This window comes from Aulonocara stuartgranti (assembly GCF_965226115.1).
Source record: "Aulonocara stuartgranti genome assembly, chromosome: 10".
Classification (NCBI taxonomy): domain Eukaryota; kingdom Metazoa; phylum Chordata; class Actinopteri; order Cichliformes; family Cichlidae; genus Aulonocara; species Aulonocara stuartgranti.
The window spans coordinates 13,423,775-13,436,897 of record NC_138946.1 but is presented as its reverse complement, the minus strand read 5'-3'; the positions used below and the strand labels follow the sequence as shown (position 1 = coordinate 13,436,897).

Below are 13,123 nucleotides of genomic sequence, written 5' to 3'. Positions count from 1 at the left end.
GCATGAGCGCCTGTATATGAGGGCGCTTGTGAAGTGAACCTGAATGTGTACTTTTTTTTTCTCCCATACAAGTCCAAACCTGGATTTTGTTAGTGAACTTGTGATTTTATCTGTATATTTTAACAGCACAGGCTACTCACCGTTTTACCTCCAGACTTAGGGTCAAACAGGACCATGGTGACTTTCTTGGACTCACGGTAGTATGTACAGTAGTACTTCACCCAAGTAGATACAAATGAGCCTAAAGATAGATAGAAAACATAGAGATGAAGAGTGGTAAAAAAACAAAAACACAAGAAAGGAGAAGAGAAAAAAAGAAAATGGGTGAATTGGAGACAGGGTCAAAACAACAAGAACCAAAAAAAAAAGAAAAAGAAAAGGACGAGTCCTGGTCAGACCTCTTTTAGTGCTTTAGTGTTACCATGGCTACCGCACGTGGACAGAGCTGCTGTCACGTCTCCAACAGATCAGACTTGAGTTTGTCAACCATTGGTTCATTATGGCTTGTTTGTTCTGCTGCTCTGACACCGTGTGAGCCAAACAAGATGCCACTAACATCCACACACTATACCTCGTTACACACACACACACACACTCGTTCACTGTTGTATGTGGCTTACTTACGCTTTTCCTGCACATACAGGTAGCCCTCCATCGTGTGCTGGCTGACACTCTTGTGTTCATGTGGATTCTCCTTCATCTTCCTCATCAAACTCTCAACCTCCGACCGCGTGCTCTCAAAACGGTTCCTCGTCTGCCAACAAAAGCACACAGGAGTGCAGATTTTTCCTCAGAAATTCAACTTGTAGATGGGAAAGTACATAACAAGCCTTATATGTTGCAGAATGAACAAGTTTTGAAGGCCTATTTTAAAGCTGCAAGTTGAGAATCTTTGGGTTAAAAACACACATCACAAGTAAGGGCGATCCTGCATTATTCATCAGGTTTATTCTAACTGGACCATATAATGCTAAATAAATACTTTTATATACTACATAAAGCCATTAACTCATCAAAAAAGTGCTTTCTGTTGTAATAAATTAAATTAGCTGTGGGGTCATTAACATAGAAACAATTTTCTTTGGAAAACCAAGTGGCAACAAACAGGTTAGTTACAGTATCTGCTGTTTGCACTGTGGAGACATGTTTTCCTTATAGAAGAAATAACAGGAAGTACTCATCAGGTGATTTTAAGGTCAATTTGGGTCATGGTTAAGATTATGGTTAGACAAGTAGTAAATATGGTTAAGACTAGAGAAAGTCTTCAAAAAATGATATAATGCCCCATTGATACACTACTGTATGTGTGTGTGGTGTGTGTACTTGATCTTACATTCTGTATGCTGATGGTGAGGTCGGTCTTGAAGTGATTAAAGTCCTTTGCCAACTCGTAGCCATGGTGATAGTAGGTGAAAAGGCCTTGAAGAAATGCCAACAGCTACAGGAAGAAGAAAAAAAAACAGAATGAAGGTAAAGATTTAAAAAAGATGAACAACACGGGGATAGGGGAAAATGTACATCAGAAAAAATGAATGCACGTGTCTGAGTGGAGGAAAGAAAACATAACAGGAAGACTGAGCAAGAGGTTGACAATTTAGAAGAAGTAAGGGAAAACAGGGAATACCTCAACAAAAGTTAGCACTGAGTAGCTAATGTGCTTGGTTATCTTAAAGTGTGACTATAACACAAATCACTGCTACAAAAAGAAAGTTTGTGTGCAACATCTTTAAAGAAGAAGAAGAACTTTTTTTAGTAGCATCTTACAGGCTCCACAAAGTCAAACATCTTCCTCTCTTGGACTTCCTGCACCTTGAAGACGTATTCCAAAGAAACCTCGTAGAAATGCTGCCTCACGTTATCTACCTGGTTGTCCGCCTACAACAGAGAAGGAAATTAAGGAAACTGACACACCGATAATCAAGGGTTACACGTAAAACCTGCTCGCTCAGAGAAACCAGCAAGGTCTAAACTCAGACACGGCATCTTACCTCAAGTAGATGTGCCTCTTTCTTCTTTGCTGAGAGGCTAAGGTGCTTTTCCAGTACTGCACAATACTTCTCCGTCTCTTTGTCATATTTTTTCTTGGCGTCCTGTCACAGGGGGGAAAAATTAAAAATAAAATACAAATCTTTTGACTGAGTTTAACGAAACTGTCTCAACACTTGTACCGGGGAGTTTTTCCTCCAGTTTTAATAAACCAACACATGTACTGTAGTATATTTTAGCAGTTATCTGCAGTCAGGATTTGAGAACAGGGAGCACAGCAAAACTTCATATAATGCAGATTTCTTTTAGCTTTCTAATAACAAATTCCCTTTTTTTAGGGAGTAAAGCAATGAATATTTTCCTCCAGGGAGCACAGCTGGTTATTAAACAACAGACTGTTTCATCAGAAATGAGATCAGCGACATGAGAGACAGACATGTTTTGATAGATGATGAGCCTGGGACAGAGAGCTCAGGGTGTGTGTTTATGGAATGAAAGCAACAGAAAGAAACTGTTACACAGGCAATGTTGGAATTACCAGTCAGATTAGGATCATTAAACTTAAAAACGTGTCACTTCAACAGGAAGATAGAGATAGCAGTACAGTAAGACGCATAAAGAGAAACCAGCCTGTTAATCTTATTTACTTTTGAAGCAACAAACTGGGGTATGAGAGAAGTGCTTACTGAATGTGAATACTTGACACTTCTGTTCTAAATGATATATATACAAGACAAAACAATATATATTCAATTGTTTGGTCATTAAACAAAAAATAACTTGGACTTATTTCAAAAGTCAAAGAGAAATTTCTGAACATCAGTGAGCCGCATGTGCATTTGCTGATTTCATTTTGCCTTTATTATTCCTTTTAACCATTTCTTTAACAACGCTGGAACTGGCACTAAAATAATACGATGTGTACTGTAAGATGATCTCTGCTCACTGCCGAGCTGGTTTCAGCAACAAGAAGCTGAGTGCTCTTGGCCAGAGGAGGAACAGACAGCAGCTGCGGAAAGCATCAGAAATGATGAACGCCCCTCTAAACAACAAGGCCTCTGTTTAAAGTCTGCCTCTCTGATTTGTCATATTCTCTGCGGAAATCATGTCTGAAACGAGTGTCGTGGCAGCCCTCTCCCATGTGTTCATTATTAGAGATTTCATTACAGCCTTTTGAAAAATTTGAAACTAAAAAAAAAAAAGACAGGCTTCCTTTGTGAAAGGAATTCATTTGCGTGAGACAAATCATCAGGAAAGGTTTTATAACATTAAAATGACTTGTTTCTATTTTCCCTAACGCTTGGGTTAAAAAGTTAAAGGTGTTAAACTTCATTTACTTTAGGTTACTTCCACCCTCAGCCAGCAGGTGGCAGTGTCTTCACAGTATGATAAAATGTCTTCCTTTTTTATTTATTTAATTTTTCCCAGAAATATAAGGTAATTGAAAATGTTTTGATGCAAGACCATACCCCACCAGACTGACTCATCACAGATCAAATCAGGTTCTTTTGCAACAGTTACATAGAAGTCCCAGTCAAATCTAAAGCCAACAAATGCACCAACAATCCTTTGTTTACAAGACGTGCATTATTAAAACACACCTTTTTAACAAAAGCAGCACTTGCTGTCACTCGCAGCAACTTGGAATGACTTTAAAGTGGATAACTGACAACAAACACAAGAGCAAAGTGATTCCTGACAACGTATTCTCAACAACTAAAAGGATTTCTGGAAATGATGATGTTCTCAGTGCGTTTTAACAGAAATCCGTCATTGTTGCATGAGTGAAGTATTTTTATACAAAAAGACCTTGAATTGCAAACAGCATTTTTTTTTTAATTTAGTCTTACACTTAAGCTCTATGTAAAGACTTCTTGTCTAATGTTTCCTACTGGCTGCAGTAATCTGATTGGTGTGAATTCCTCTGTGAATAAGATTAGAATCTGAACCTTGAGTTTTCCTTAAATAAACTGTGATGTGTAATCCCCCCCCACACACACACATTTTAAACATATTTATCTTTTATCTGTTAGCCATTCGCTGCTATTTTGGTCAAACTGGTCCCGTGCAAGACGGCTGCCAGCTCTGTAGCTTTGGGACAAGGTGAAACTGTGCCAGGCCAAGATATTATCGGTTCTTTTGGGGCTAAACTAGGATTAGTGCATCACTCGCGGTGACTTAACTGAAGTGATTATGCTTCACACTTTAATCTGACCATAATGTCAAAATCAGACAGTGACCTGCAACATGGGCATGTTTTAATAGATCATGTACTGATAAAACACTGAATGCATCAGGGGAACCCCCTGCCGCCCTATGGCTAATGACAGCATGGAGCAAGCACACCATGACCCTATATAAGGAGATTAAAGACGCTGGGGCGTGGTATATTTACCGCACAGGGGCCGGCGTTATTTAAAAATGTACAGTTCAGTGTTCATCCTTTATCTTTTTAAAGGATTTCTATTTTTCTGGAGTGTGAAAAAATAAAAATTAACACAATCATAACATCAAAAAACTTTGTATACTTATGTTTTACTTCTATAGAATAAGAAGCAAATGAAGAGATTTAAGCACACTTTTAAAAAAATAGATAAATAAATCACACACAGACCTGCTAGAGGGAGCCCAGCCTGCATGTAAGAGGGAATCAGTGATTTATGGCAGCATTTATGTCTTCCTCTAATCTCTTATCCAGGTCATTTAGTAATGGTTCAGACCTTAACATACACCCATCACGTAAGGAGAGGGAGACCCTGAGCCTCGTGTGAAGTGTGCTGCCTTTTATTCCAAGCATACATGAAAAGCACCTATTAGTTCCATGTCACTGTGCAGCGGTAACAACAACTGTAACTAAACTCATGTGTTTGAGTTCCAAACACGAAATTTTATCATCAAAATAAAATCTTTAAGCATTGTACTTTATATTTCTTCTATTCTATCATTGGTGTATTTGGAAATTCTTAAAGGCTGTCCTGTATTCTGAACCATCTCTCTACAACTCTACAAACTATATAGCCAATTTTTTTAAAAATGCATCGAGACACTCTCTGGTAAATATAGTATAATTATAGTATATTATTGTATTAAAGTCAGATATTATGCAGTAATGCTAACCAGGTGAGTAAACTGGAGTGTTTCTCTGGATTAAAAATCTTGTACATACATCTACTCTAACAGTTTCTGCAAATTATTCCTAGAGCATCAGACACACATGTAGTCCAAAGTCTTGGGCCGCTGAAGGTTCTTACCCTAGATCAGCTATAATGCCATGATCTTACCAAGCAACTGCCTAGCAATGGGCTAAAATATCACGTTTTTAGTATTTACTCACCTGTAAAGGATTTGTATTGTGTTTATTTTGTGAGAAAAGCTGCATTTTGAATGATATATTGTGACACCATCACACTGCTCAAATGACCCGTTTTTAGACTTTATGCACGTACAGCACCTTATATGAAAATGTGCTATTGCTTTAATTTTACAACAATAATGTCTTATTCATATCCGCATATACTTAATTATGCATGATATACTATGATATTATCATGCTGCCAGGCTACCACCTATCAATGGGCTTAAATGACCTCTTTTCAATGTATAAACAAAATCCACCTCCTCTAATCATTTAAATTTTCTAACCGTGATTACATATTGCGGTTTACCAACAGCTAAACAGGCCAGACAATGGGCATGTATTGTGGTAAAGCAAAGTTTCAAAATCGAAGGCATTGCATTCACGAGTTAATGTGAAACTGTATGCATGTGTCCCTGGCAACTAGCAAAAGGCACAAAAAACAATAAAAACGAGAACAAAAAAAAGAGAGAAAAATCTGAATGTTTTTCTGATCTGTATGTTTTGAGTAGGTGCTGTCTGACACAGATCCTTTAATAGCTCCAGGAGCACTAAAGGCCATTATTGATTTATTCTTCATGCTAGCATACATGTATCAATACAAACCCACAGCTCATGTACAGTTAAAAGTCATTTCTGTGTGTACTGTCACCCTTCTTACCTTGGCTGCACTGATTTGCTCTTTCCTGAACCGCTCCAGCGGCAAAATTAACACATCATTGGCATTCTCGATCTACAAGGCAGATATACACACCATAAAAATCCATGTTACAGACACGCCAGTATACACCAGGTATTTTAATATTTGTATCATTTGTACCAGCCGTTTCTATCACAGCCGCCAGTCATTTTCTGGAGAGGACTAATGTTTCCGTGGTTATAAAAGACCAAACGTTCACTCTCATTAAGAATAACCTATAATATAGACAATATAGCTAGATAGGTCACTCACCATTCGTGTCCGTTCATCCTCCAGGTTCTGTAAAACTGCTGCAAACTCCTGAAGTGACTTGGCTAGGGACAGTCATGTTGGTAGATGGGGTGAACGAGAAAGAGACAAAAGAGATCATTGAAAATAAAAATGAGGCAGAAAGGCAAAGCACTGCTATTTTTAATGCTGATAAAGAGCGAGACAAAAAAAGATGCAAGGGAAAAGCATCGAACAGAATACAGCTATCGGGGAGTAAAGAGGTTAAAGGTGCTTTGTTTCTGCTTCAGTACCACTTATTTAGAGGTTTCGAAATGTTTCTAAACTCATGACATAGCAGAGTAATTAACTGGAAATGAAACCGCAACTTAAAGGGTTTGTTTCTATGGTGCTTTCACAGTCAGCATGGATCGGTGCAAGGTTACCCCATTCACTGGCAAACGAGCCACAGCTACATTGTTCAGGTCAGAGTTTCCACTTCAATTGCCTCTGACCCTGTCCAACACTTCACACACACGAACACACAGACTTGTTCTTCAGGCACACTGAGCGCACCTCAAGTAATTGAAGAGTGTGCCTACAGAACATGTGTTCCGAACATGTGTTCCTTATGCACAGGCATGCAGAAATTGTATGCGCACTGTGATAATCCATTCCACAGTTATCCATTTTATCCTCATTAACATCAAACTTCATGTTTCTGTAAATTATAGGTTTTGTATTTGGCTATTAAAAAGTAGGTGCAGGCCTTAAACGTCCAGGTTTGAGTGGAATCTAATGGCAGAAATGTGATATAATTGTAGTTGTGTTTTAATTAGCGTAGAATTGAATTTTTAGTGTAGGAGACAATTTTTCATTGCCTCAGAATAAGCTCTTTATCTACAGAGCCTGCAGGTACACGTCCAGGTGCTTCTATAGAAGCCCAGAATGGACAAACCATACAGAGGGCCTTTTCCATTTTGTGTTTTAGCACCAACTCTAGCATCACCAGAACACAGAAATTAATCAGGGTGCAATCTGTACTGTCAGCTGACACTACACCCTACACATGGCTTCTTTCATCCATTATTAGTCCAAGTACAGATAACCAGACCACAGCCCTCCCTCCCCTGTCACCTACTTTAACTGTTCCAAGGGGACATCAAAGCACTCCCAAGCCAGCCGGGAAATGTAATCTCTCCAATGTGTCCTGGGTCAGCTCTGAGGTCTCCAGCTACAGGGACAAGCCCAAAACACAGCACCTCGGAAGCATCCCAATCAGATGCCCAAACCACCTCAACTGGCACCTTTTGATGTGGAGGAGTAGCAGCTCTACTCTAAATTCCTCCCAAATGGCTGGGCTCCTCACTCTATCTAGGAGTGCTCAGACATCCTACAGAGGAAGCTCATTTCTGCCACCTGTGATCTGACACCCACAACTCACAGCCAAAGGTGAAGGTAGGAATGTAGATCAACTGGTAAACTGGCGGCTTTGCTTTCATGCTCATCTCTCTCTCCACAACAGGAAGGTACGACATCCAGATTACTGCTGACAATATGTGTGTCCATCTCCCCCTTCCTTCTCCCCTCACTTGTGAACAAGACCCTAAAATTCTTTAACTCCCACACTTAGAGCAGCAACTCAAGACTTTGAGGTGCTAATTCCCATCCCTGCTGCTTCAGATTTGGCTGCAAACCTCCCAACCACAAGCTGGAGGTCATCATTCAGTGAAGCCAACATAACCACATCATCTGCAGAAAGGAGAGATGACATCCAGAGAGAGACCACAGAATCTAACACCATCCACCCTGGGCTACAAATTCAGTCCATAACAATTATAACCAAAATCCATGACAGATGAAAGCCCTGGTGGCGTATAATACTCGCAAACAAATGTGTCCGACTTATTGAGACAATGCAGACAAAGTTCTTTCTACAAATAAATCCTGATGTCTTAAAAATAGTATAAAATTGTAATACGGCTCTTATTATGCAATCAAAACTTGACGATTAATCTAAACTCTTTCATGTTGACACATTGACGTAAATCAGTACCTATTGTTTTTTTCCCACATTGTTCTAAGAGGACTTATTATAGCATCAGAGAGATGAAGATGGGTTTTGACATGAGTCTCGCCATGAATAGCCTAACAGCAACAGTGCTGCAATCCAGCTGAGCACCAAGCTGTTCAGGAAAGATAGCCAGCGATAGTGAAACAACAGCAGGGTTGTAGGTCAGAATCAGGGCAGCAAAGAGCTGCAGACTGACACAGAGAGGGTGTGGTGACTGCACAGACTCTCACACAGCAGGCTGTTTGAGCAGAAACAGCCGGATGAGTTCTGGGAACTCATATTTTACACACCAATATCACAAACTTTTGTGTAATGACATTTTATTTCATGAAATAACTACAACATTTATGAAGACTAACTGTAGCTATCAAAAATAATGAAATTATACCGAAAGGGCTGCAAAATCTGAGCCAATGTCCAGTTTTTTCCTTGTTTTACAGTGTTACTATTAGACTGTCCATCAGCTGCTGATAATCATTTCAATTTTTGAACTATTTTAAGCCACAAGTCAGATGGATCAAAATTACACCCGTTTTCAAAATGTGCCAGTAGTTTTATTAAGTACAGAATAAGCTTTGATATTTTAACAAAAATAGCACATTCAGGGCAGATACCTAATCTGAGACTCATCAGTTTCCTGTCCAGCAGCACTAAAATGAAAATCAAGCTGACCTTGAAGTCAACGCTGATTTGGCTATTCTATTTTAGTGACGAGACATGATACAACATCATTTGATGTCTATTTAGAGGCTTTCCTCTTCTGGTGCACCGAATGTATTGGATTTCACATCCGCACACTCACCTATGCACATCTCATCATCCGTCTCAGCATCTCCAATGCACTGGAATTTAAAGTCATTGAGAGAGTCAGCAAACTTCCTCTTCGCTGTCGACAGACCTGAGAGAACAGAAAAAATAAGAACGTTAAGGTCGTATTTTATGGTGGTCCACCTCACTTTAAGTGAGTTTGTAATAATGTAATAACAAGCTGTACCGAAAAATCTTAATCTGAACTCTAGAAAACCTAGTTCTAAATAATGTGATAAGATTATGGACGAGAATAGCTGTTTTGTCCTGATTATACTTTTAATGCAGGTACTGAAAGTGAGTGGAAAGGCGGACAACACGAGTGGGTCCCCTGTGGCATCAGTGATGGAGGTTGACAGCTCATATATTTGTGTGTGTTCGTGCTGAAAAGTGCAAAAAAAAAAAGTTCCGTTCGACTTAAGTCACATTAGCCAGGCGAGGAACTGAAAAGCCTTAGACAGCTGGATGCCTTTCAAATAATACATGAGGCGCTAAGAGCTCCTAGGAGACAGACACTCACGGCGAGCTTGGCTTCCCTTGCATTTAAACTCAACGCAGGGTCACCTCCACTACAACATTTCCTGTTGCTTGACTGGCTTAGGTCAGCAACATTCAAAGGATCACGATGAAATAGTGGAAGGATGAAGAGGAAGACACAAAAAAGAAACAGACTTCACATAACTTTCTTGTAAATCGCATGCTGTGGAACAGCACCCTGCAACAATGGCTTGCTCGCCATTCTGACACCGACCCCGAAGGAATGGATTAAAATAATTATCATTTTATACTGAATAAAGTGTTCTTTTACTTTAACATTCAAAAAAAGAAAAGAAACTTATGCATGACGCGGTCAGCTTCAGCAGGGAAACCCACGACGATAGGGAGGAGGACAAAATTTATACAAAAGCTACACAAGCAAATATGTATTTGTGGCATTTTGTAAAATAAAGATAGAAAGTATAATTAAATCCAGGCAAGGAAGGAAAATTAAAAAAAAACGCAAGAGGAGAGATCAAGAGTTTCATGAAAATGCGCATGGGAGTCAGGGAAAGGACAGCAAGCGCAGACAGAAGAAAGACAGAGAGTAATTGGCCATGTTCAAGTAAATACCACTGCTCCTCTGTGTAGATCAGTGCAGTTTGCCAGTCACAGAAATGAAACGCAGGCCCAGCAGCTCCGCTTAAATGTGCTGCCAGAAAAACGTGCACGCTGGCAGAGAGAAACGCACACAGACCACTTTCTCTCTCCGGACTGACTCAAAAAAACATTTAGGATGTCCGTGAGCAGTGAGTCACAGTGGCCCTGTGTCATCAAAATAACTAAAGTATGACCAAAATGAGACCACACTCCAAACTTGAAGGATAAACTGCGGTTTTACGGTGCCAGTCAGTGTCCAAAAAACAAAACAACCCACTGTACTTTCACAGTATTTCCCCAATTCTCAATATTTTGCTGCAATTACATAACAGAAATCATGTGACATATTTTAATAAAATTAAATATATAACAATGTTTAAAGGTAAACATGTATATAGCGAAGCAAATATGTTTTTCCAATAGAAAATGGCAATGAAAACCAAATGTCGTCTATAATGTCATATTGCCAGTGAATTTACAGCATAAATAACTAACTAATATAAGTAGCATACATAAAGTAATATAACCTTTTCTTCAGTCGTTTTGAAAGCCAGCAGGTCTCAGCTCTCAAACGTTTCAGGGTGTTTTTAGGTTTCAATGATTAAACATGCTGTTTTCAGGCTTTATAATCACTGCCATTACATATTGGCAAATGAGGCTGCACTGAGTGATCTCAGGTATCTATGAGCCAGATCTTAGGTAACCGAGGCGCCTGCTTTCTATCACACATTTCAGTAAACTTACTTATTTGTTTTGTGTAGTAGCATGGGTGATTTATTTTCAGCACGGGTGGCCTCAGCGGGAATCACATCCAGCCCTGGCAATAGTGACATCACATCTACTGAGCTGTATAAAACCATATCTCTCTCTACACTCTCTCATTCTTACGTCTCCTCTCTCTTATTTTTGGCCTCCACCTCCCTTAGGTCTCCTTTTTGACAGTTTCTTTTTTCCCCCTCCTTTATTCCCACTGACAGTTCTTCTCAGCACCCCGTGAGTGAAACGTGCCCATCGATGATTTCTCCTCTCCGGCTTCAGCCACTCTGTGTGCTCTCCTGCACACAAATCACAACTAACCACAAACTAAACACACACACACTCAGTGCCCCTTTCTGATTTTGCATATTTAAACACTTACATGTTTCAGAGCATTGAACAAATTCTAACATTAGACAACCTGGAGCAAGATAAACTGAATAAATACAAAAGGCAGTTCTTAAATGGTGATTTTTAATTTTCTTAAAGGGAAAAAAAAAAAACTATCCAAACCTTCCTGACCCCATGAAAAAAGTATATCACTTGATAAGTATGTCAGCAGAAAAATCAGCACTTTCCATCCAGGGAAGAACTGGAAGCCCATAAACAGAACATAAAAAGAACTAAAGGTTTGAACACAACATGAAGTTTTATTCCTCCTAGAAATCTCATTTTCATGTCATGGAAACCCCAAGCACGTCGACAAATACATTATAAACACCAGTGTGTAGCACACTAGATAAAGTAGACAACTCATATGCTGCAAGGCTATTGCAGAGGCCTGAGTTCAAATCTGGCCCCAAGGCCATTCACTGCATGTCTTCCCCGGTCTTTCTCCCAGCCGTTATTGTCCTATTGAAATAAAAATTTTAAAAAAGTAATATTACTAGCCTTAAGAAGAATTCCTTCGAGAAATCTTATCTCCTAGATAAGATCTTTCAGGTTTTCTAAGAGAAAATTGAAACGGACACTGTTTTTGTTATTTGTAGCAAAGTATCATCATTAAGACAGGACAAAAATAATTTGATATAATTGCATTATTTTTCAGACACACCATCATAGCACTTTTGCATGAAAGTTTAAGGTTTGTTTCCCCCTTGAATCACTTAAAAATGTGACGGAAAAATAAAAATCAAAGTGCGAAATTCTGTTTAACCTACTTTCCCTTGGAGAGTCTCACTCTACACTTTGGCAAACAGCGTGATAAGGTAACTTTTTACTCTGGCTCATAAATACAGATACGCATCAGGAGTGGACCAGTGGATAGTCAGCATTTTTGGCAGCAATGACACAACAGGACACACATAAATCCACATATATATTCACACATTTATGCACGCGCACATACACGTGTCAGCCCCATGCGGGTCTCTCGGCTTATATGAACCATGTTTTCAAATCAAAACCACATTGTTGGCTGATGAGATTCTGTAAAATCCTGCCAACACAAAGGAATCACTATAAAACAAAAAAAATGAATCACACCACAACAAGTACATTGTCCAGAAAGCTTTAGGAAAAGGGAAAGTCTACTTACAGATGTAGCAAGAAGTGATGCTTGCCATTTATGGCATCCAATTTAATGCGGTAAGACACATGTTCAAGCTCCAGGTTAAAAGAAAGGTTGTAACTGGCTGACAGGCTGAGCTATAACACTGGTCAGTCATTTGTACACATGAGTCCAATTTCTGGCTAGGTACTAAAAAGGAAAGGGAAAAGTAGATGGTTTACATTACTAAAGTTATACAAAAACTATTAACACGATAGCAGACTATGTGCTTCAAAATTTTGGGCTGCTTGTTGCTTTTAACCACCAAACAGAACTGAACTGCATGTTTGCCACTACAGCACTGTCCCATTGTCGTTATTAGTGCATAGGTCAGCTGTCAATGTGATAAAAATCTTAAAATTCTACGAGAAAATATGTAAACCATTTTAAATATGCTGAATCAGATTAGAAGCTAAAATAAAAACACACAGTTGGATGTGTTGATGCCCTGTCGTCAGTATGTGTGTATTTGTATGTGCGCGCCTGTATGTCTGTGCCCAGGCAGGAAGGACAGCAAAAGACAAGGACAACTAAAAATAGATGACCCTGTTG

General features: G+C 39.2%; 1 protein-coding gene across 4 annotated transcripts in view; it reads right to left on the bottom strand.

The window, feature by feature from the left end:
* The window catches only part of LOC309715936 (rho GTPase-activating protein 26-like), an 86,239-nt gene that overhangs the window by 33,464 nt on the left and 39,652 nt on the right, over positions 1-13,123 (bottom strand). For all 4 annotated transcript variants that reach the window (XM_082549439.1, XM_082549440.1, XM_082549441.1 and 1 more), the window contains exons 3-10: positions 9,125-9,220; positions 6,294-6,355; positions 6,003-6,074; positions 1,989-2,090; positions 1,765-1,875; positions 1,334-1,438; positions 625-754; positions 141-241 (exon numbers count right to left, since the gene is read on the bottom strand). In XM_082549439.1, the coding sequence (XP_082405565.1) occupies positions 141-241; positions 625-754; positions 1,334-1,438; positions 1,765-1,875; positions 1,989-2,090; positions 6,003-6,074; positions 6,294-6,355; positions 9,125-9,220 (779 nt within the window). The remainder of the gene's footprint in view (positions 1-140; positions 242-624; positions 755-1,333; positions 1,439-1,764; positions 1,876-1,988; positions 2,091-6,002; positions 6,075-6,293; positions 6,356-9,124; positions 9,221-13,123) is intronic.